At 50.2% G+C, this 21,047-nt stretch overlaps 1 protein-coding gene and 1 long non-coding RNA gene across 2 annotated transcripts; both read left to right on the top strand.

The window, feature by feature from the left end:
- The first annotated feature begins 1,654 nt into the window (after positions 1 to 1,654).
- LOC309333088 lies at positions 1,655 to 19,842 on the top strand. The gene is made up of 4 exons (XR_014152367.1): positions 1,655 to 1,779; positions 1,884 to 1,960; positions 2,250 to 2,478; positions 19,788 to 19,842. It is a non-coding gene; the product is annotated as an uncharacterized lncRNA (long non-coding RNA).
- Positions 2,911 to 9,023, top strand: LOC309333129 (elongation factor 2-like; the record flags this gene model as incomplete). Its single annotated transcript, XM_081846552.1, is given in 8 exon segments — positions 2,911 to 2,972; positions 4,016 to 4,179; positions 4,182 to 4,258; positions 4,415 to 4,522; positions 5,584 to 5,937; positions 7,444 to 7,626; positions 7,729 to 7,861; positions 8,764 to 9,023. Coding segments are annotated over 8 exon segments (1,275 nt in total). The 3' UTR covers positions 8,958 to 9,023.
- Positions 19,843 to 21,047: the final 1,205 nt, after the last annotated feature.

The raw sequence follows: 21,047 nt of genomic DNA, 5'->3' as shown, positions 1-21,047 counted from the left end.
GAAGGCCTTTTTGTCTCTCCTTGCTATTCTTTGGAAATCTGCATTCAGTTTCCTGTATCTTTCACTATCTCCCTCGCATTTTGCTTGCCTTCTCTCCCCCGCTATTTGTAAGGCTTCGTTGGACAGCCACTTTGCTTTCTTGCATTTCCTTTTCATTGGGATGGTTTTCGTTGCTGCCTCCTGTATAATGTTGCGAACCTCCATCCATAGTTCTTCAGGCACTCTGTCCACCAAATCTAAATCCTTAAACCTGTTCCTCATTTCCACTGTGTATTCATAAGGGATTTGATTTTGATTGTATCTAACCAGCCCAGTGATTTTTCCGACTTTCTTCAGTTAAAGCTTGAATTTTGCTATAAGAAGCTGATGATCTGAGCCACAGTCAGCTCCAGGTCTTGTTTTTGCTGACTGTATAGAGCTTCTCCATCTTTGGCTGCAGAGAATATAATCAATCTGATTTCGATGCTGCCCACCTGGTGATGTCCATGTGTATAGTCGTCTCTTGTGTTGTTGGAAAAGAGTGTTTGTGATGACCAGCTTGTTCTCTTGGCAGAACTCTATTAGCCTTTGCCCTGCTTCGTTTCGAACTCCATGGCCAAACGTGCCAGTTGTTCCTTTTATCTCTTGACTCCCTACTTTAGCGTTCCAATCCCCTATAATGAGAAGAACATCCTTCTTTGGTGTCATTTCTAGAAGCTGTTGTAAGTCTTCCCACCTGTAACCTCTTCCTCTGTTTTTTATTTTCCTTTCTGTCTCCTAGGACAAAAGAGGCTCCTCAGGCGCCCCAAAGAGGCTCCTCAGGCGCAGAACAAGCACCCCTGCCAGGCACCTCTGGAGATTGTGGTAGGTTAATTGCACGGGGAATCCATTCCCCACATGTGCAGGGAGGTCATGGTGCTGACCTGAGTGAAACAGGGCTGGGTTGGGGGGTTGCAGTCCCGTCTCGCCCCAGCCCCTTGCCCCCCTCCTTCCAAGCCAGGGGTCAGGCGCCCACAGCCTGTGGTGACGTGGGCCTGGGCAGCCTGGCAGGGGGGCTTGTTCTGCCCCCCTAGAGTGTACAATGTCCTTCTCCCTTTGCAGGGCCGTGGTTTGGGGAAGCAGCAGCAGCCCAGCGGTGCAGCGAGACCCAGTAACATCTGGAGGTATGTTGTGACCTTGTGTGGCCGGGGAAGTGTTTCCCGGTGATCCTGGGGGTGGAGGAGGAAGGCCTGATTTAGAGATCCCTGTACTTTTATGAAGAGGGTTTTCTCTGTGGTCCAGGCAGGGCCCTAGCTAGGGGGTGGCGAGGTGGGCCCCCGCCAGGGGCGCAGGTGAGGGGTGGGGCACAAAATCGACTCCAAAATTTGTCCACCAACATGTCTAAATATAGAGGTGATAATAATGAATATTATCATCTGTATATTTATTTGGTTCCAACTCCTCCAAGCAACCAGACTAACAGAACTTGTTTCTTCCTTAGGCGAGAGGCCCCCCAGCACGAGGGGGGAAAGGCTCCAGCGCCTGCTCCCGGGACAAAGATCGGCAGAACATCACGGCGGTTCCCGGCGGTTCCTGATCCTCGCCTGCCTCACCCTCCCTCCGTTCCCCGTGCGGGAATGGCTCCTGCCCGGCCGTACCTGGCACAGAAGCAGCAGCCAAGGCTCCCGCCCATCAAAAACGCCTCCCAAGTGATTCCGGAGCCGGGGGAGACTTTGGCTGCTGCCTCTGTGCCAGGCCGGTCGGGAGGGAGCCCTGACTCCCGCATGGAGGAGTTCAGGGTGGGGCAGTTAATAAGATCAGGTAGGAAGAAATGCCCCCTTCTCAGATCCCCACCCTCCTGCCCCAGACTGGGGCTCGCGTGGCTGGGAGCCAGGCGCCGGCTGATGTCTCCCTTTGTTTTGCAGCGAGGAGAAGGCTCAGCCTGGGAGCCGCCGCATCCCGGGAGGGCCTGGAGCCGAGACAACGGCCTCTCGCCTCAAAGGTAAGGGGACAGGGGGGTTTCATTGCTTTGCCGCTCTATGCTTTGCCGCTCGCGATTTGCGGGTTTGCAGGGCGCGGGCAGGGGGCGCGTCGGAATGTCACCCCCCCTTCAGGATAGCACCTGGGGCAGCCCGCCCCCTTGCCCCCCATCGGTACGCCCCTCGCCAGAAACAGGAGCCCTCTGCTCACCTGGGACTCGACTTCCTGCAACGGCTTCTTGAAGCCCCGTCCCTGGTCGTTTGGTCAGTGACAGACCATTCACACATTCAGGGATTCCTTCTTTCTTGCAGGGTAGGACTGCTGCACCGCTGTGGCTGCTGCTGAAGCCCCCTCCCCACAAATAATACAGGTAAGAGGAAGAAGGGAGAATTTGCACGGAGGAGGGAGAACACCCTCCTCCAGACTTCCAGGCCAACTCTCATACTTAAAACCAAGGCGTTCCTACAAGAGCCAGTATCAAAATAACATGGAAGCAGTACAGAAATGGATAAGGCGGAGCTATAGCTGATAAGGAATGCAGTGTCACCATCTGCAGCGATCAGGGAGTCCAAGGAAGTAAAATCTCTCACTGCCTCCATTTCTTAGAATCCTAGAATCCTAGAGTTGGAAGAGACCACAAGGGCCATCGAGTCCAACCCCCTGCCAAGCAGGAAACACCATCAGGGCACTCCTGACATATGGTTGTCAAGCCTCTGCTTAAAGACCTCCAAAGAAGGAGACTCCACCACACTCCTGGGCAGCAAATTCCACTGTCAAACAGCTCTTACTGTCAGGAAGTTCTTCCTAATGTTTAGGTGGAATCTTCTTTCTTGTAGTTTGGAGCCATTGCTCCCTGTCCGCTTCTCTGGAGCAGCAGAAAACAACCTTTCTCCCTTCTCTATGTGACATCCTTTTATATATTGGAACATGGCTATCATATCACCCCTTAACCTCCTCTTCTCCAGGCAATACATGCCCAGCTCCCTTAGCCGTTCCTGTAGTTTCCCCCTGGCAGTGGCTCATTCCAAAAGAACGCCAGTCTGCCCCCAGAGCAGAATTTCCAGCCCCCCCCCCCCCGCTGCTTTTGCTGTACTGCACCTTCCCACCACTTCTGCACAATTTTCTCCCCCCCCCCCTTTCCTCTCCTTCTTCCGAATGTCTCAAGAAATGAAACTGATCTGTAAAAAATGTTACTTGGAGAGAGAAAGGAGAGAGAGATTGCACATACTTTTGTAAACTAAGAAAATCTTTTTTTATTTTTATTTTTTTTTAAATGATATTTATTAGATTTTAACAAGAAAAAAGTTACATAACAATTAACAGGGGAAAAAACACCAGAAAAATACAAAAAAACCAAAAGTTTAACATACAAAAGAAGAAAAGAAGAAGAAAAAAATCCCTTTTTTCAATTACTTACAATTCATTTACTTATTTTCCTGACTTCCTCTCACCTCCCTTTTTTTTATTCCATTTAAAAGTTAGTTCAGCAAATTCATACCCTCTTGATTTACCCTTAAATTCATCGTCATATGTTCTAACTTCAAATCTTCATCTAATGTCAATCCATTCTTAAAGGTAAAGGTAAAGGTACCCCTGCCCGTACGGGCCAGTCTTGACAGACTCTGGGGTTGTGCGCCCATCTCACTTAAGAGGCCAGGGGCCAGCGCTGTCCGGAGACACTTCCGGGTCACGTGGCCAGCGTGACATCGCTGCTCTGGCGAGCCAGCGCAGCACACGGAAACGCCGTTTACCTTCCCGCTGGTAAGCGGTCCCTATTTATCTACTTGCACCCGGAGGTGCTTTCGAACTGCTAGGTTGGCAGGCGCTGGGACCGAACAACGGGAGCGTACCCCGCCGCAGGGATTCGAACCGCCGACCTTTCGATCGGCAAGCCCTAGGTGCTGAGGCTTTAACCCACAGCGCCACCTGCGTCCCTACAATCCATTCTTACATATTCTTATTTTACCTTATTACTTGAATTTCATTTCAGAATCGTTAACATTGAAAATTTTACAGTTCTAAGAAAGTCTTTTTTTAAAAATACATTTTTTTAAAAAAAAAAATCTCCCCTCTCTAGAACCATCCTCATGATGGGCCGCTACGTGGAGCCCATCGAGGACGTGCCTTGCGGCAACATCGTGCGGCTGGTTGGCGTCGACCAGTTCCTGGTCAAGACGGGCACCATCACCACCTTTGAGCACGCCCACAACCTGCGCGTCATGAAGTTCAGCGTCAGCCCCGTGGTGCCAAGAACCCAGCCGACCTGCCCAAGCTGGTGGAGGGGCTGAAGAGGCTGGCAAAGTCTGACCCCATGGTGCAGGTGAGCGTAGAAAACCCATCGAGGCCTTCAAAGGGTTTTTAGGTGTGGGAGATGACAGGGGGGCAGCACATTGTCGTTTTTGGGATGGGGGACACTTCTCGGTTTGGGCTGGGCCTCATTTCTGCTTCATTCCTTTCACTCTTCCCCATCTTCCAGTGTATCATTGAGGAGTCTGGGGAGCACATCATTGCTGGCGCTGGGGAGCTGCATCTGGAGATCTGCCTGAAGGATCTTGAGGAGGACCATGCCTGCATTCCAATTAAGGTACCGTATTTTTCGTCCCATAGGGCACACTGCCCTATAGGACGCACCTAGGTTTTTTGGGGGGAAATAAAGGGGAAAAAATTCATCCCCCAGGTGCAGGGCTGCCGCGGGGGAAGCCCAAGCTTACCCCGACCCCAGCCCCCAGAACAGCCTGCTATCTGCAAGCCTACGGAGCCCGCCAGGAAGTCGCGCCGGTCTCCCCAGGCTTGCGCAGAGCTTCCTGAAGCCTGGAGAGCGAGAGGGGTCGGTGCGCACCAACCCCTCTCGCTCTCCAGGCTTCAGCGAAAGCCTGCATTCGCCCCATAGGACGCACACACATTTCCCCTTCATTTTTGGAGGGGGAAAAGTGTGTCCTATAGGGCCAAAAATACGGTAATTGCACCACGTGACAAGTCTCGAGCCCAGTCTTGGTGGCTCAAGCAGGACCTGACCACAAGAGCACTCTCACCCTCCCTTGGTTCCCAGCAAGTGGTATTCAGGAGCATTACTAGAATGAATAAGAATAATAATTATGGTAATAATTTTTTATTTATACCCGGCCCATCTGGCTGGTTTTCCCCAGCCACTCTGAGTGGCTTCCAACAAAATAATAAAATACAATAGTCTGTCAAACATTAAAAGCTTCCCTAAGCAGGGCTGCCTTCAGATGTCTTCTATATAGACTAAGAGGCCAAGGAGAGCGTATGTTTAGAGAAGATTGGAAAACATTTTTTGAATATGTGCGGTCAAAATTGTGTACCCTTGAAAACGCTGTCAGCATTAAGATAAATTCAACTGTGTCAAAAAGTTTTGATGGATGCAATAATGGAATACTGAATGGCATAGCTTTTGTAAAATATGCAGGGATTTATAAGCTGTGAAAAGAGAAGAAGGGAAGTCATTGATCTCTTAACGATGTAAAAAATGGGTATTCTGAATTGTAAAACAGAAAATTAATTAAAAAATTATAATAAATAAAAACAAAGCCATTGCTACAGATTATCTCAAGGCAATGTACAAGATGCAATAAAGACAGTCCGCATTGGCTTTGAATTTTTTTTATTATTTAATCTTTCTGGCAGAAATCCGACCCGGTGGTCTCTTCCCGCGAGACGGTCAGCGAGGAGTCGAGTGTCCTGTGCCTTTCCAAGTCTCCCAACAAGCACAACCGCCTGTACATGAAAGCCCTCCCCTTCCCCGACGGTCTGGCCGAGGACATCGACAAAGGCGACGTCTCAGCCCGCCAGGAGCTGAAGACACGGGCCCGTTACCTGGCCGAGAAGTACGAGTGGGACGTGGCCGAGGCCCGCAAGATCTGGTGCTTCGGCCCGGACGGCACTGGCCCCAACATCCTGACGGACATCACCAAGGGCGTGCAGTACCTCAACGAGATCAAGGACAGCGTTGTGGCAGGCTTCCAGTGGGCCACGAAGGAGGTAAGCAAGAGTGGGCGCCCCTCATCGCAGGGCGGTGGGCTGTCTGCGTCCTGCCTTCTTGGAACGGATAATAATTTATTACTTGCACCCCGCTCATCTGGCTGGGTTTCCCCATTCACTCTGGGCGGCTTCCAACAAAATATTAAAATACAATAGTCCGTCAAACATTAAAAGCTTCCCTAAACAGGGCTGCCTTCAGGTGTCTTCTAAAAGTCTGGTAGTTGTTTTCCTCTTTGACATCTGGTGGGAGGGCGTTCCACAGGCCCTCTGCCTGGTTCCCTGTAACTTCTGAGTGCTTTGTCACATCAGCCCCTCAAGGCTGTGTTCCAGCTTTAGGAAGTTGAATCAGCCTCGTATGTCATTTCCTCTTGCCTCCCCCTGAGTTGCGAAGGGGCGTCCTTTTAAGGGGTTCACTTTTCCTTGCCGGGTGTTGCTTGGCCTGCGTTTCTCCTCCGTGATCGAGGAGGGTGGGGGTGTCGTCTCCGAGTTCCCCTTCCTCCTGCTGGGTGCTCTGTCCGTTCCCCCTCTGAGGGCCTGGGTACTGCCCAACACACACACACACACACACACACACACACTGCCTCTTCCTCAGGAGGAGCTGCCATGGGCAGTGGGGAGATGGTAGAAGATGAGGCTTTCAACCTCAGGGTCGTAGGTTCTGGTCCCACATAGGGGAAAAGATTCCTGCGTTGCAAGACGTTGGACCAGATGACCTCTGGGATCCCTTCCGATTCCATGGGACGACTGTACTGCGGGGCAGGGATGGAAAGGGAATCAAAGGATATCTGCATCTCCCCTGTTTCTAGTCTCCAATTCTCTCTTTTTATATATAATAGTCATCATTAGTTTTCAATTACAATAACCCAGTGATAGCCTCATTATAACAATGCCAAAGTATATACAATTGCTGATTCCAATTATTCAGATGCCAAATTAAATAATTTAGGTGGCCTCCTGTGTGCTGGAATTGATGGTTTGATTATTTGCTTTATTTCTGCGTTCCAAAAATCTTACCCATCTCAATTACACTCCAGTTAAAATAACAATCCCTTATACAACAACTGCAGTATTAACGGCATCTATTCGTATTGACATGTTACCTTAAACCTCCTGTGTGTGACAGTTATTCTGTCCATGATGTTCCTTCCCGTCCTTGTAAAATATTATGCCTATCCTTTCTCAGTTGTTGCTGCTCTCCATCATATCTAGACTCCGATTCTCTGCCCCTTAGTAGATCACACTCTTCCCATCCTTTGGTCCCCCTGGACTCCTCCTCCTCCTCCTCCTGGCTCTGACAGTTTGCAGGAAGAAGGCTGGCCATAAGCTGAAGGAGGCATTGGCCCTTCCTTTGCTTCTTGGCTGCTATGGCAGAGTGCTTAATTGCTTTTTTTTTTTTAAAAAAAAAAACTACATTGCCTGCTTTAGAGGAAGGACAGAAAAGTTGGGTTGAATGGAAACTAGAAAATGATTTTTCTCTCCCACCCCCAACCCCTCTCTTTTTTCCAGGGTGCCCTTTGCGAGGAAAACATGCGCGCCGTCCGCTTTGACGTGCACAACGTGACCCTGCACGCCGACGCCATCCACCGCGGAGGTGGCCATATCATTCCCACGGCCAGAAGGTGCCTCTATGCCTGCGTGTTGACGGCTCAGCCCCGCCTCATGGAGCCCATCTACCTCGTGGAGATCCAGGTGGGTAACTGGAGGCAGGCTGCGTTCTTAAGAGGCGGCAGCAGCCCGCTGGCTTGACTCCGTGCAGTGCTGTAACATATACCCGCTTTCTTCCCCTTTCAGTGCCCAGAACAGGTTGTGGGTGGCATCTATGGCGTGCTGAACAGGAAGCGGGGGCACGTCTTTGAGGAGTCCCAGGTGGCCGGCACCCCCATGTTTGTGGTCAAGGCCTATCTTCCTGTCAACGAGTCCTTTGGTAAGTGTCAGCTTTTATCAGCCTCCCTTGGCACTTGCATCTTCCAGGTAACCTTTGTCAGCAGCTGGAGGTGTGAAGGATCGATCAGAGGTTGTCTCCCAGGCTAAAAGTGTTGGTACTTACCTTTAAAGCCCTAAATGGCCCATTATACCTGAAGGAACGTCTCCACCTCCATCGTTCAGCTTGGACACTGAGGCCCAGCTCTGAGGGCCTTCTCGGTAGTGGTGCCCTCCCCGTGGAACGCCTTCCCATCAGATGTCAAGGAAATAAACTATCTGATTTTTAGAAGACATCTGAAGGCAGCCCTGTTTAGGGAAGTTTTCAATGTTTGATGTTTGATCGTGTTTTTAATATTCTGTTGAGAGCTGCCTAGAGTGGCTGGGGAAACTCAGCCAGATGGGTTGGGTATAAATTATCACTAATATTAAACCACAGAGCCTAGGACTTGCCGATCTGAAGGTCGGCGGTTCGAATCCCCGTGACGGGGTGAGCTCCCATTGCTCGGTCCCTGCTCCTGCCAACCTAGCAGTTCGAAAGCACGGCAAAGTGCAAGTATATAAATAGGTACCGCTCCAGCGAGAAGGTAAACGGCGTTTCCGTGCCCTGCTCTGGTTTGCCAGAAGCGGCTTAGTCCTGCTGGCCACATGACCCGGAAGCTGTACGCCGGTTCCCTTGGCCAAGAAAGCGAGATGAGCACCGCAACCCCAGAGTCGGTCACAGCTGGACCTAATGGTCATGGGTCCCTTTGCCTTATGCCTCTAGGATGCTGCTTTTAGTTAAGACAAGGAGCTGGTTGTGGGGTGTGTGGGTAAATTTGAACACCTGTATTTCTATCGTACAGTTTTGTTTGCTTATAGTATAAACTCTTCTCTCTCTCTCTCTCCCTTCCTCCCTCTTCACAGGCTTCACCGCTGACTTGAGATCCAACACAGGTAGCCAGGCTTTCCCCCAGTGTGTGTTTGACCACTGGCAGATCCTGCCCGGAGACCCGTTTGACAACACCAGCCGCCCCTGCCAGGTGGTCGCCGAGACCCGCAAGCGCAAAGGGCTGAAGGAGGGCATTCCCGCACTAGATAACTTCCTGGACAAATTGTAAAAACCAATCAACCAAGCAGAATTAAAAATGCCACACCAGATGTAAAAGAATAAATTTAAAAATGTATGTTGTGGGACTCCAAATTTAACTTGCATAATAACATCAGTGCCGCAGCTGTCTTGCAAAAGACATTGGGGCCAGTTCCTTACTTGATCTTCCGTCTCGGGGCAGATTTTAAAAAGAGCCGTGTCTGCATTCAGCCTTAGAGGTTCCCGGCCGTCCGCACACGAACTAGCGGGGCCGCTCACCCAGTGCCATTAGAACTTCCAAAAATACATTTCCATTTGATGCAACTGAAACGTTGCCCGCCTCCATATTTATTTGACGCTCGGAGCCAAGTGAAGGGGGGGGGGACCTGGCTTTTCCTCCCTTGGTTTGCAGGTTGGGGAGGACAGGCAAACTTCCGAAAAGAAAAGGGTGTGTGAAATTTCATTCCATACTCAAATACTGGATTCGATGGGGAAGGGGGGGCAGTCTGGAGGAATTTTCTTTTAGGATTGGGAGAGAAAGGGGGGGGGGGGAGAGGCTTTTCCAGTTGGGCAAAAGCTAGAAGGCCCGCAGCCTCTCTGCTAAATGGGTGTCATTGTGCAAATCAATGTATTAGTACCACTGGAATAATAAATTTAATAAGACGAGGCTGCCTGTTGTGTTGGATGTCTTTAAGAGCCGTTGAGACCTGAGCCCACACATTTAGAAGCAAGGGGGGAGCTCGTCTGTGCTGTACGAAAGCAGTTTTACTTCGAAAACGGTGCGCTTAGTGCAGGGGTTGCATGTGGGCACACAGTCCTTTGCTGGCGCCTGCAGGGCTGTTGTAATGAGGCCCGCGGCAAGTATTCAGCCGTAGCCCATAGACCAGGCTGCAGTGTGTGGTGCCCACAGCAGTTGATCTGGTTCGGCAGATAATGCCCACAGGCCTCAAAAAGATGAGCGGTCCTTGACTTGAAGCTTCACAGCTCCCTGATTTTGGCATATATCACTGTCCTGCAACCCAGGGTCGGTCTTTTCAAAAGACAATAGAATTTCAACCTGTGGAGCATTAGCGGCTGAAGGCCTCCGGGTTTAATTTTTGTGAATAGCTGGTAAAAACACACAGGATGGTTTTCGCAAAGTCCCAGCAAGCAAATCAGGATGAGTGCTCATTAACTTGTAACCACCCCCTCTTCCCTTGCAAACAGCAGGCTCGATGAGGAATAGATATAATCGGACCTGTTTGCAAGCAATCAAAATAGGTTGCCTGGGGACTCTCGCAGACATGAATAAAGACCAGTAGTGATTGAGTGAATGATACATTTGCAATAATTAAGAGGTATATACACTTCACTGGATAAGTGGACTTGTTTTCATGTTTCCTGAAACAATAGGCAAACCAAAACAATGGCTATCCTCTGAAAGTCACACTTCTCTGAATTTAGCAAATCCAGCCCAACGTATGCCATTATGTCTAAATTAGGCTAAAGTGGACATTGAAACGAATGGCAGAAAACTGCATTACTGTATATTACAGGAAATTGCTTGCATAATGTGTGTATGAGCAAAATTGCATATGAAAATCTGGGTGTTGGGAGAAATTTTCATTAGAGCTTTTAAGGAACAAGCAAACGCCCCACCACCACCCTGAAAATCAAACATGGAACTGAATTTGTGATTGGGAAAAATGGGAAATTGACATTTGTCCTAATCACTAAACCTCTCCTGCCTTGCCAAGATACCTTTGGGAGAAGAAAGGGTTAAGGAGTAAACTGCCCCAATCCTAAATGGATTCCCTAAAATGGGTGGGTGGCGCTTGTACACTTGCAACTCCTGCATCCAGGTGTCTTACTCTGCTTTCCTTTGGACCCCATCAGTGAGTCTTGTCATCTGGGCAGCGCAGGACCCCCATATTCACTGCCCAGGCTTACGCCCTGGGGTGGTCACTTGGGTGCTGTAACAGTGGTTTGATTTCACCCCTGGAGGTGCACTCCATTGTCTTTTGAGACAGCCTGATATCTGCAAGCACTGAGGTCACACAGTCTGGCCTGCTGGTAAAAAGTAAAGGTAAAGAGAGCCCTGACCATTAGGTCCAGTCATGCCCTACTCTGGGGTTGCGGCGCTCATCTCGCTTTATTGGCTGAGGGAGCCGGCATACAGCTTCCGGGTCATGTGGCCAGCACGACTAAGCCGCTTCTGGCGAACCAGAGCAGCGCACAGAAATGCCGTTTACCTTCCCGCTGGAGCAGTACCTATTTATCTACTTGCACTTTGATGTCCTTTCGAACTGCTAGGTGGGCAGGAGCAGGGACCGAGCAACGGGAGCTCACCCCGTCACGGGGATTCGAACCGCCGACCTGATCGGCAAGTCCTAGGTTCTGTGGCTTAACCCACAGGGCCACCCATGTCTGGCCTGCTGGTACCTGCCAGCCTAATGGCTCTTAAGGTAGACTCAGCCTGAAGTTTGTGTTTGGGGAGGCTCATGTTAGATATATTCAGGTGGGAAATCGTTTGGGCTTTGGGGGATCTTTACTACCTGACCCCACCGAGTTGGCGGACTGGCTGTGTGGGGCAACCCACAGGTCAATCGCACGGCATCATGTACATGTGAGTTGTCTCCACCTGTCAAAATTCCTTATGGAGGGCTCCCAACAGCTGGCTGCACAAAGGACGTTGTGTATTGCCAGTCCCAACCCTGCATTTTGCCCAGCTGATGGGCACAGGGAACAAACACACTGCTCCAAGCAAAAATCAACCCGTCCCTTGCGATCTGTGTTTGTTATCTAGCATGGGAGGGTGGGGTTTGGGGGAAATGGCCTTGCAAGCAGAATTATTATTATTTAATAAATTCATATAACCGCCCTTTATCTGTTCCCGCTCCTGATTTAGGAAGTTTAAGGAGCACCTTGAATTGGTCCAGGAAACAAAAAAAAGGCAGCCGATAACTGAGTGTGGTATGGTGCAAAAACCAGGTACAGTGGTGCCCCGCAAGACGAATGCCTCGCAAGACGGAAAACTCGCTAGACGAAAGAGTTTTCCGTTTTGGAGGTGCTTCGCAAAACGAATTTCCCTATGGGCTTGCTTCGCAAGACGAAAAAACCGCTAGACGAAGAGAATCGTGGAACGGATTCTTATCGTCTTGCGAGGCACCACTGTATCCACAAGAGTTCTTGCTGCCATGCCTGGTTTCTGAAGTGTCTACATGCCTGAACGCCAAGCACACTGCATTTTAAAGTAGATTTGCCCAATGCTTGGCACGATGGTGGCCAGTTTAGCTGGAGGCATCCTGGAGGAACATTAGCTGCCTTGGGGTTTCCAGAGGATGTTGGACTCCTTGGGCCCCAGCTGGCATGCCCAAGGATTAGGAGCTGTTGGAGTTTATTGTCCCATAAAGTCACCATTAAAAAACCTCTAAATGAGGGTGAAAGTGGAGAGCACAAAATATGGTCTGAAGCTCAGCATCAAAAAAACTAAGATCATGGCCACTGGTCCCATCACCTCCTGGCAAACAGAAGGGGGAGAAATGGAGGCAGTGAGAGATTTTACTTTCTTGGGCTCCATGATCACTGCAGATGGTGACAGCAGTCACGAAATTAAAACTACCCATGTACTGTCTGAAACCCAAGGGATGCCAGTGAATTTGGGTGCATTGGTTGCCAGTGAATTCCCCCCCTCCCCGCTTTCCTGCCCCTCTAAGTGTAAACTGTAAGGAGAAATGCAGAAGTCGGTCCCATGTTGCAGCTTGGGAAGTCAGAGGTGGGTTGTAAGGTCTGGACAAACTGACCTCCAGTGCTTTAGGGAACATGGTGACTTCTTGTTGTTTAGTCGTGTCCGCCTCTTCGTGACCCCCTGGACCAGAACACGCCAGGCACTCCTGTCTTCCACTGCCTCCTGCAATTTGGTCAGACTCATACTGGTAGCTTTGAGAACACTGTCCCACCATCTTGTCCTCTGTCGTCCCCTTCTCCTTGTGCCCTCCATCTTTCCCAACATCAGGGTATTTTTCACGGAGAAAAAAAAATATTTCAAAGAACATACAGTTATACCTTGGATCTCAAACGCCTTGCATTCCGGTCCCCGAATACTGCAACTGCCCGGAATGAGTGTTCTGGTTTGCAAATGTTCTTTGGAAGCTAAACGTCTGATGCAGGGCCGGATTTAGGATTGATGAGGCCCGAAGCTACTGAAGGTAATGGGGCCCTTTATCTGTCCAGCTGTCCTTTGTCAAAAACAAACTGCCGCTGTTTTTTGTGTTAAATATATGCTACAGTACAGTGGTATCTCACGATGTGAACAGGATCCGTTCCGGAGCCCCATTCGCTTCCAGAAGCGAACGTAACTAGCGACGGCACATCTGCGCACGCACGCATGCGTCGCTTTTTGCCTTTCTGCACATGCGCGTGACATCATTTTGTGTGTCGGCGCATGCGGAAGCATCGAAACCTGGAAGTAACACACTTATTTATTTTTTTTAATGATATTTTATTACATTTTAACAGTAAAGAAGTTATAACACATAAAAGAAAAAACACAAGAAAGATACAAAAAACCCCAAAACCCCAAAACCCAAAAATACAAAAATGCAAACATTTAACATAGAACAAAAAGAAACAACAAAAAACGAAAATCCCTCTTTTTTAATATCTCGTCTTTGATTAACTTGTTTTCATGACTTCCTCACGCCTCCCTTTTTTGTATTCCATTTAAAGATTGGTTCAGCAAATTCATATCCTGTTAGTTTATCCTTAATTATTTTTCCTCACATATTATAGCTTCAATTTTTCATCTAATATCAGTCCATTCTTACATATTCTTATGCCTTATTACTAGAACCCCTTCATTTCATTTCAATGCCATTAACATTCAAAAACTTTACAGTGTTTCTGTAAATAAATTTTAAATTTCTTCCAATCTTCTTCCACCAACTCTTCTCCCTGGTCTCGGATTCTGCCAGTCATTTCCGCCATTTCCATGTAGTCCATTACTTGCATCTGCCATTCTTCCAAGGTGGGTAGGTCTTGTGTCTTCCAATGCTTTGCGATGAGTATTCTTGCTGCTGCTGTAGCGTACATAAAGAAAGTTCTATCCTTCTTTGACACCAATTGGCCGACTGGAAGTAACACACTCTACTCCAACCCCCTGCAATGCAGGAATCTCAGCTCAAGAACCCATGGCAAGTGGCCGTTCAAGCACTGCTGGAAAATCTCCAAGGAAGGAGAGTCTACCGCCTTCTGAGGGATTTCCTCCCACTGTCAAACAGCTCTTGCTGTCAGAAAGTTCTTCCTGGAGTCAGAATCTCCTTTCTGGTCGCTTGAAGTCATGGCTTCAAGTCCTGAGGGTCTCTGGAGCAGGAGAAGACAAGCTTCCTCCTTGGGACGCCCTTGAGATATTGACAGGGCTCTCATATCCATGTCCGGAGGGACAAGCCTGGTAGATGAAGGGAACGCAGTGGATGTAGCCTACCTTGATTTCAGCAAGGCATTTGACAGGGTGCCCCATGATATTCTTGTAAAGTAGCTGGTAAAACGCGGACTTGACTATGCTACCACTCAGTGGATTTGTAACTGGCTGACTGACCGAACCCAAAGGGTGCTCATCAATGGTTCCTCTTCATCCTGGAGAAGAGTGACTAGTGGGGTGCCACAGGGTTCTGTCTTGGGCCCGGTCTTATTCAACATCTTTATCAACGACTTGGATGATGGACTCAAGGGCATCCTGATCAAATTTGCAGATGACACCAAACTGGGAGGGGTGGCTAACACCCCAGAGGACAGGATCACACTTCAAAAGGACCTTGACAGATTAGAGAACTGGGCCAAAACAAACAAGATGAATTTTAACAGGGAGAAATGTAAAGTATTGCACTTGGGCAAAAAAAATGAGAGGCACAAATACAAGATGGGTGACACCTGGCTTGAGAGCAGTACATGTGAAAAGGATCTAGGAGTCTTGGTTGACCACAAACTTGACATGAGCCAACAGTGTGACGCGGCAGCTAAAAAAGCCAATGCAGTTCTGGGCTGCATCAATAGGAGTATAGCATCTAGATCAAGGGAAGTAATAGTGCCACTGTATTCTGCTCTGGTCAGACCTCACCTGGAGTACTGTGTCCAGTTCTGGGCACCACAGTTCAAGAAGGACACTGACAAACTGGAACGGGTCCAGAGGAGGGCAACCAAAATGGTCAAAGGCCTGGAAACGATGCCTTATGAGGAACGGCTAAGGGAGCTGGGCATGTTTAGCCTGGAGAATAATAATAATAATAATAATAATAATAATAATAATAATAATTTATTATTTATACCCCGCCCATCTGGCTGGGCCTCCCCAGCCACTCTGGGCGGCTTCCATAGAAAGCAAAAATACAGTAAAATATCACACGTTAAAAACTTCCCTGAACAGGGCTGCCTTAAGATGTCTTCTGAATGTCAGGTAGTTGTTTATCGCTTTGACATCTGCTGGGAGGGCGTTCCACAGGGCGGGCGCCACCACCGAGAAGGCCCTCTGCCTGGTTCCCTGTAGCTTTGCTTCTCGCAATGAGGGAACCGCCAGAAGGCCAGAAGAGGAGGTTAAGGGGTGATATGATAGCCATGTTCAAATATATAAAAGGATGTCTGTCACATAGAGGAGGGAGAAAGGTTGTTTTCTGCTGCTCCAGAGAAGCGGACACGGAGCAATGGATCCAAACTACAAGAAAGAAGATTCCACCTAAACATTAGGAAGAACTTCCTGACAGTAAGAAGAGCTGTTTGACAGTGGAATTTGCTGCCAAGGAGTGTGGTGGAGTCTCCTTCTTTGGAGGTCTTTAAGCAGAGGCTTGTGTGGCTCGGATAACCCCTTTCAACCATGATCTATGTTTTAGGCGATATCACCATTGGTTTAAACCATGATCTATGTTTTAGGCGATATCACCATTGATATCCTTGATTAATTTATGAGCAGAGGGCGATGTATAGGTTACAAATTTATTGTAATGTATGATGGTGGTCTTTGTTTTTGTTTTGCTTCGGTTCCTGTTTGTCTTTTGTTAGTTTTGGCGATTTTATATTTGGAGGTTTAAGTATAATATGTTGGCACCCCTTCCAACTCTGCCATGCTCTGATTCTCTCGAGCAGCTGAAGGAACGGGCGGGGGAGCAAGATGCAGAAGAAGGGGAGGCACAACCACACCCCCCACCAGCCCCCTCTGGCCTGACCCACGGGGGCCTCATCCCAGCACACTTTGACCCCCCTGGTTTTATTTTGCTTCATTCAGCTGCCGGACAACCCAGCAGCCTGGCCCCCGTTTGCCAGCTGATGTCACAAAGTGCTGCTTTGCAAGCAAGCCTTATAATGCCCTGCAAGGGGGATGCCTGTCAGATGACAGAGTTGGGAGAGAAAGATGAATATTGAAGGTAGGAGGCCTAGAGGAGATGAGCGGCAGTAGTATTATTATTATTAGTAGTAGTAGTAGTAATAGCGTCACCCGTCACTGGTGCACGGGGCTTGGCTCCTTGGCTTGACTTGTTGACAGCTGTCGATAGCTTGCCAGGTCCCTGCCTCTCAGCAATGCAGCTGTGCAGAATTAGCCCCTTTTCACGCTGCAAGAGCCCCCAATGGATGGTGTGTACACAGCCTTTGGTTTTAGGGGAAAGGCTTCTAGCGGGCTTCAGCTTGCACGGGGCAGGAGCCTAGTGAGATTTATTTTTAATTATTTATCTGCATCATCGCTGCGTGTGACTCTTGATAAAAAGCAAAGAATTCCTTCCAGTAGCTCCTTAGAGACCAACTAAGTTTGTTATTGTTATTCAGATACCTTCAGATATCTGCATGCACATGAAAGCTCATACGAATAACAAACTTAGTTGGTCTCTAAGGTGCTACTGGAAGGAATTTTTTTTTATTATTATGTTTCGACTATGGCAGACCAACACTGCTACCTGCCTGTAACTAGAACCTTGACAAAAAGGTCCCTGCCCCGAGGGGCGTACAATCTTTTGTATGACACAGGGAGGGAACAGAGAACGGTTGAGGTCCAGGGTGGATCCTGAGTCCTCCTGCGACACATAAGTCAGAGTCTCTGAGTTTAGACTTTGGGATTCCCGGACATTTCCCCATCAGGGATTCTGGTGGAGAGGGAAGATGGAAGGAGGCTGGGAAAGGGAGTTTGAAGGGGGGGCAGGTGAGAGTCGGTAGAGAGCGGTGGGTTCTAGAAGGGGGCACGGGGGGGGGGGCTGGAGCTGAGCTGGGCTGAGAAGCAGCAGAACAGCCACCATTGCTGTGAGAATGTGGCGGCAGGAGGATTCGCTTTATTCAGGTGAGCCACGGAGCCAGGGCTTGGCTTCTACAGAAATGGTACCTCAGGTTAAGAACTTTGCTTCAGGATGCTTAGGATGAGGACAGAAATTGCGCAACAGTGGCACGGCGACAGCGGGAGGCCCCATTAGCTAAAGTGGTATCTCAGGTTAAGAACAGTTTCAGGTTAAGAACGGACCTCCAGAACGAATTAAGTTCTTAACCCGAGGTACCACTGTACTGCTAAAGCCCAGATGCCTCACACCCCACCTCCTGCATGGGGCAGGAGCCTGGTGAAATTACTTTCCTATTATTTCTTTGCGCCATCACTGCCCGTGACCCTTGATCAAAAGGATCCTGCCCCGAGGGGCTTACAATCTTTAATGTAAGGGCACAGGGAGGGAACAGAGAAAGGTTGAGGTTCAGGCTGGATCCTGAGTCTAGGTCTCTGAATTTAACTTTGGGATTCCCGGACATTTCCCACCTGTAACCTCTTCCTCTGTTTTTTATTTTCCTTTCTGTCTCCTAGGACAAAAGAGGCTCCTCAGGCGCAGAACAAGCACCCCTGCCAGGCACCTCTGGAGATTGTGGTAGGTTAATTGCACGGGGAATCCATTCCCCACATGTGCAGGGAGGTCATGGTGCTGACCTGAGTGAAACAGGGCTGGGTTGGGGGGTTGCAGTCCCGTCTCGCCCCAGCCCCTTGCCCCCCTCCTTCCAAGCCAGGGGTCAGGCGCCCACAGCCTGTGGTGACGTGGGCCTGGGCAGCCTGGCAGGGGGGCTTGTTCTGCCCCCCTAGAGAGTACAAGGTCCTTCTCCCTTTGCAGGGCCGTGGTTTAGGGAAGCAGCAGCAGCCCAGCGGTGCAGCGAGACCCAGTAACATCTGGAGGTATGTTGTGACCTTGTGTGGCCGGGGAAGTGTTTCCCGGTGATCCTGGGGGTGGAGGAGGAAGGACTGATTTAGAGATCCCTGTACTTTTATGAAGAGGGTTTTCTCTGTGGTCCAGGCAGGGCCCTAGCTAGGGGGTGGTGAGGTGGGCCCCCGCCAGGGGCGCAGGTGAGGGGTGGGGCACAAAATCGACTCCAAAATTTGTCCACCAACATGTCTAAATATAGAGGTGATAATAATGAATATTATCATCTGTATATTTATTTGGTTCCAACTCCTCTAAGCAACCAGACTAACAGAGCTTGTTTCTTCCTTAGGCAAGAGGCCCGCCAGCACGAGGGGGGAAAGGCTCCCACTTCAGGTAAGTGGAAATGCCAAGAAAGAGAGTGCCCCATATTTTAGGAATGCTTCCTTCCCGTGTCCCCCCTCCCTCATGCGCCAGACTGGGATCCAGGCGCTTGTTGATTCCTCCATTTCCTTTGCAGGGAGGGAGTCTTTCCCCAACATCTACTTCGTGCTGGCGAAATCCCTGGAGGGACGTGGCGAACGTGGCAAACATCAGGTATTGGGACAGATGTGGAACTTCTTTTGGGGGGTCATCGAAAATGGGGCAGTAGTTTTTCATCCGCCCCAGCCCCTTCTCATCAGATGTTTTCTGCTTCCTCCACAGGACCACGCCTCCAGGGATGAGGCTCCAGCACCTGCTCCCGGGATCAAAATGGAGAGACCATCGCGGCGGTTCCCAGTGCCTGATCCTGATCCTCGCCTGCCTCACCTTCCGTCAGTTCTCCGTACGGGCATGGCTCCTACCCGGCCGTCCTTGGCGCAGAAGCAGCAGCCAAGGTTTCCCCCCATCAAAAACCCCTCAAGGGGGATTCCGGAGCCGGGGGAGACTTTGGCTGCTGCCTCTGTGCCAGGCCGGTCGGGGCGGAGCCCACATGCCCGTACGGAGGCGGCCAGGGTGGGGCAGTTCATAAGATCAGGTAGGATGAAATGCCCCCTTCCCAGGTCCCCACCCTCCTGCCCCAGACTGGGGCTCGCGTGGCTGGGAGCCAGGCTCCGGCTGATGTCTCCCTTTGTTTTGCAGCGAGGAGAAGGCTCAGCCTGGGAGCCGCCGCATCCCGGGAGGGCCTGGAGCCGAGACAAGAGCCTCTCGCCTCACAGGTAAGGGGACAGGGGGGTTTCATTGCTTTACCGCTCTATGCTTTGCCGCTCGCGATTTGCGGGTTTGGGGGGGGGGCGTGGGCAGGTGGCGCGTCAGAATGTCACCCCCTTCAGAATGGCACTTGGGGCAGCCCGCCCCCCTGCCCCCCATCGGTACACCCCTGGCCACAAACAGGATTCGAGCCCAAGAGCCCTCGGCTCACCTGGGACTGCCTGCAACGGCTTCTTGAAGCCCCGTCCCTTGTCGTTTGGTCAGTGACAGACCATTCACACATTCAGGAGTTCCTTCTCTCTTGCAGGGTATGTCTTCTGCACCGCTGTGGCTGCTGCTGAAGCCCCCTCCCCACAAATAATACAGGTAAGAGGAAGAAGGGAGAATTTGCATGGAGCGGGGAGAACACCCTGCTCCAAACTTCCAGACCAACTCTCTGACTTAAAATCTTGGCGTTCCTACGAGAGTTGGTATCAAAATAACATGGGAGCAGTACAGAAATGGATAATGCGGAGCTATAGCTGATAAGGAATGCAATGCTCAAGGTTTGGGCAAGGAGGACAGACCTGGGCTAAGGCAAATCTTCTTCTCCCACAGGCCAGTCGTGCTGCCCTCAAAGAGTGCTGCTTGGAGCGGAGTCGCGTTGACTGGCCAGCGTCGTTTTTCTGCCAGTGGCAACCGCCTGGGAATAACTGGATAGCATAGTGAATCTCATACAGCCTATTAGAAAAATAGTTCATAGTAATAAACAATCCTCTCCCCTTTCACAGGCCATAGATTGTTTAATGGCCAAAGGCCTCGGTAAAGAGACGCGGAAGTGTAAGGATGGTACCAAGGCCAGCCTCTTGGAAGACTATTCCACAATCGGGGACCCACTGCAGAAAAGGCCCTTTCTCTCGTTGTCCCCCTCCAAAACTCCCTTATTGGGGACATGGAGAAGGGCCTCAGGTGGCAAGTGCAGGGTCCGAGGTGGGTTGGTTGCAGGGCTTAAAGGTTCCCCCCCCCCACCTTGGTATAACAAGGTCAGGTGGTACCTGGTGTGGAATTCCACCCCCCCACACACACACACATTGAAATTCCCCCTTCCTCTACCCCCCATCAAAGAAGAAGAAGAAGAAGAAGAAGAAGAAGAAGAAGAGGAGTTTAGATTTGATATCCCGCCTTTCACTCCCTTTAAGGAGTCTCAAAGCGGCTCACATTCTCCTTTCCCTTCCTTCCCCACAACAAACACTCTGTGGGGTGAGTGGGGCTGAGAGACTTCACAGAAGTGTGACTGGCCCAAGGTCACCCAGCAGCTGCAGGTGGAGGAGCGGAGACTCGAACCTGGTTCCCCAGATTACAAGACTACCGCTCTCAACCACTACACCACACTGGCTCTCAAAGAAAGCCACGCAGGCAGCCATCCGATGTAGATCCAGCCTTCTCCCCCCCCCCCCCCCCGTCCAAAGAAGCCACACACTTCCCTCCCCCAGGAGCACGGGGGGCAATGGCGTACTGCTCCCCCACGACTCCCAAGCCTCCCCCCCCCCGATCTGTCAAAATGAAGGGAGGAGGGGGGAACGCTGCTGGCAAAGCAACACAGCTCCCCCCCTTACCCCGACTGCTTGGGGTAGTCCTGGGAGTCATGGGGGGCCCTGAATGTCACCCCCCCTCAGTGTGTGTGTGTGTGGCTGCGCTCGAAGATGTGCTGCTGCTCAGGAGGCAATAAGCAACCAAAGAATTAAACCCCCGTGTTGCAAACAATCATCAGTAATATCCAAGGCAACACGATGACCAAATACAACAATGCGAAGTCAATATAAACT

The sequence above is a fragment of the Podarcis erhardii genome (assembly GCF_964252035.2).
Source record: "Podarcis erhardii genome assembly, chromosome: 18".
NCBI classification, from domain to species: Eukaryota; Metazoa; Chordata; class Lepidosauria; order Squamata; family Lacertidae; genus Podarcis; species Podarcis erhardii.
This window is presented reverse-complemented; position numbering and strand designations above follow the sequence as displayed.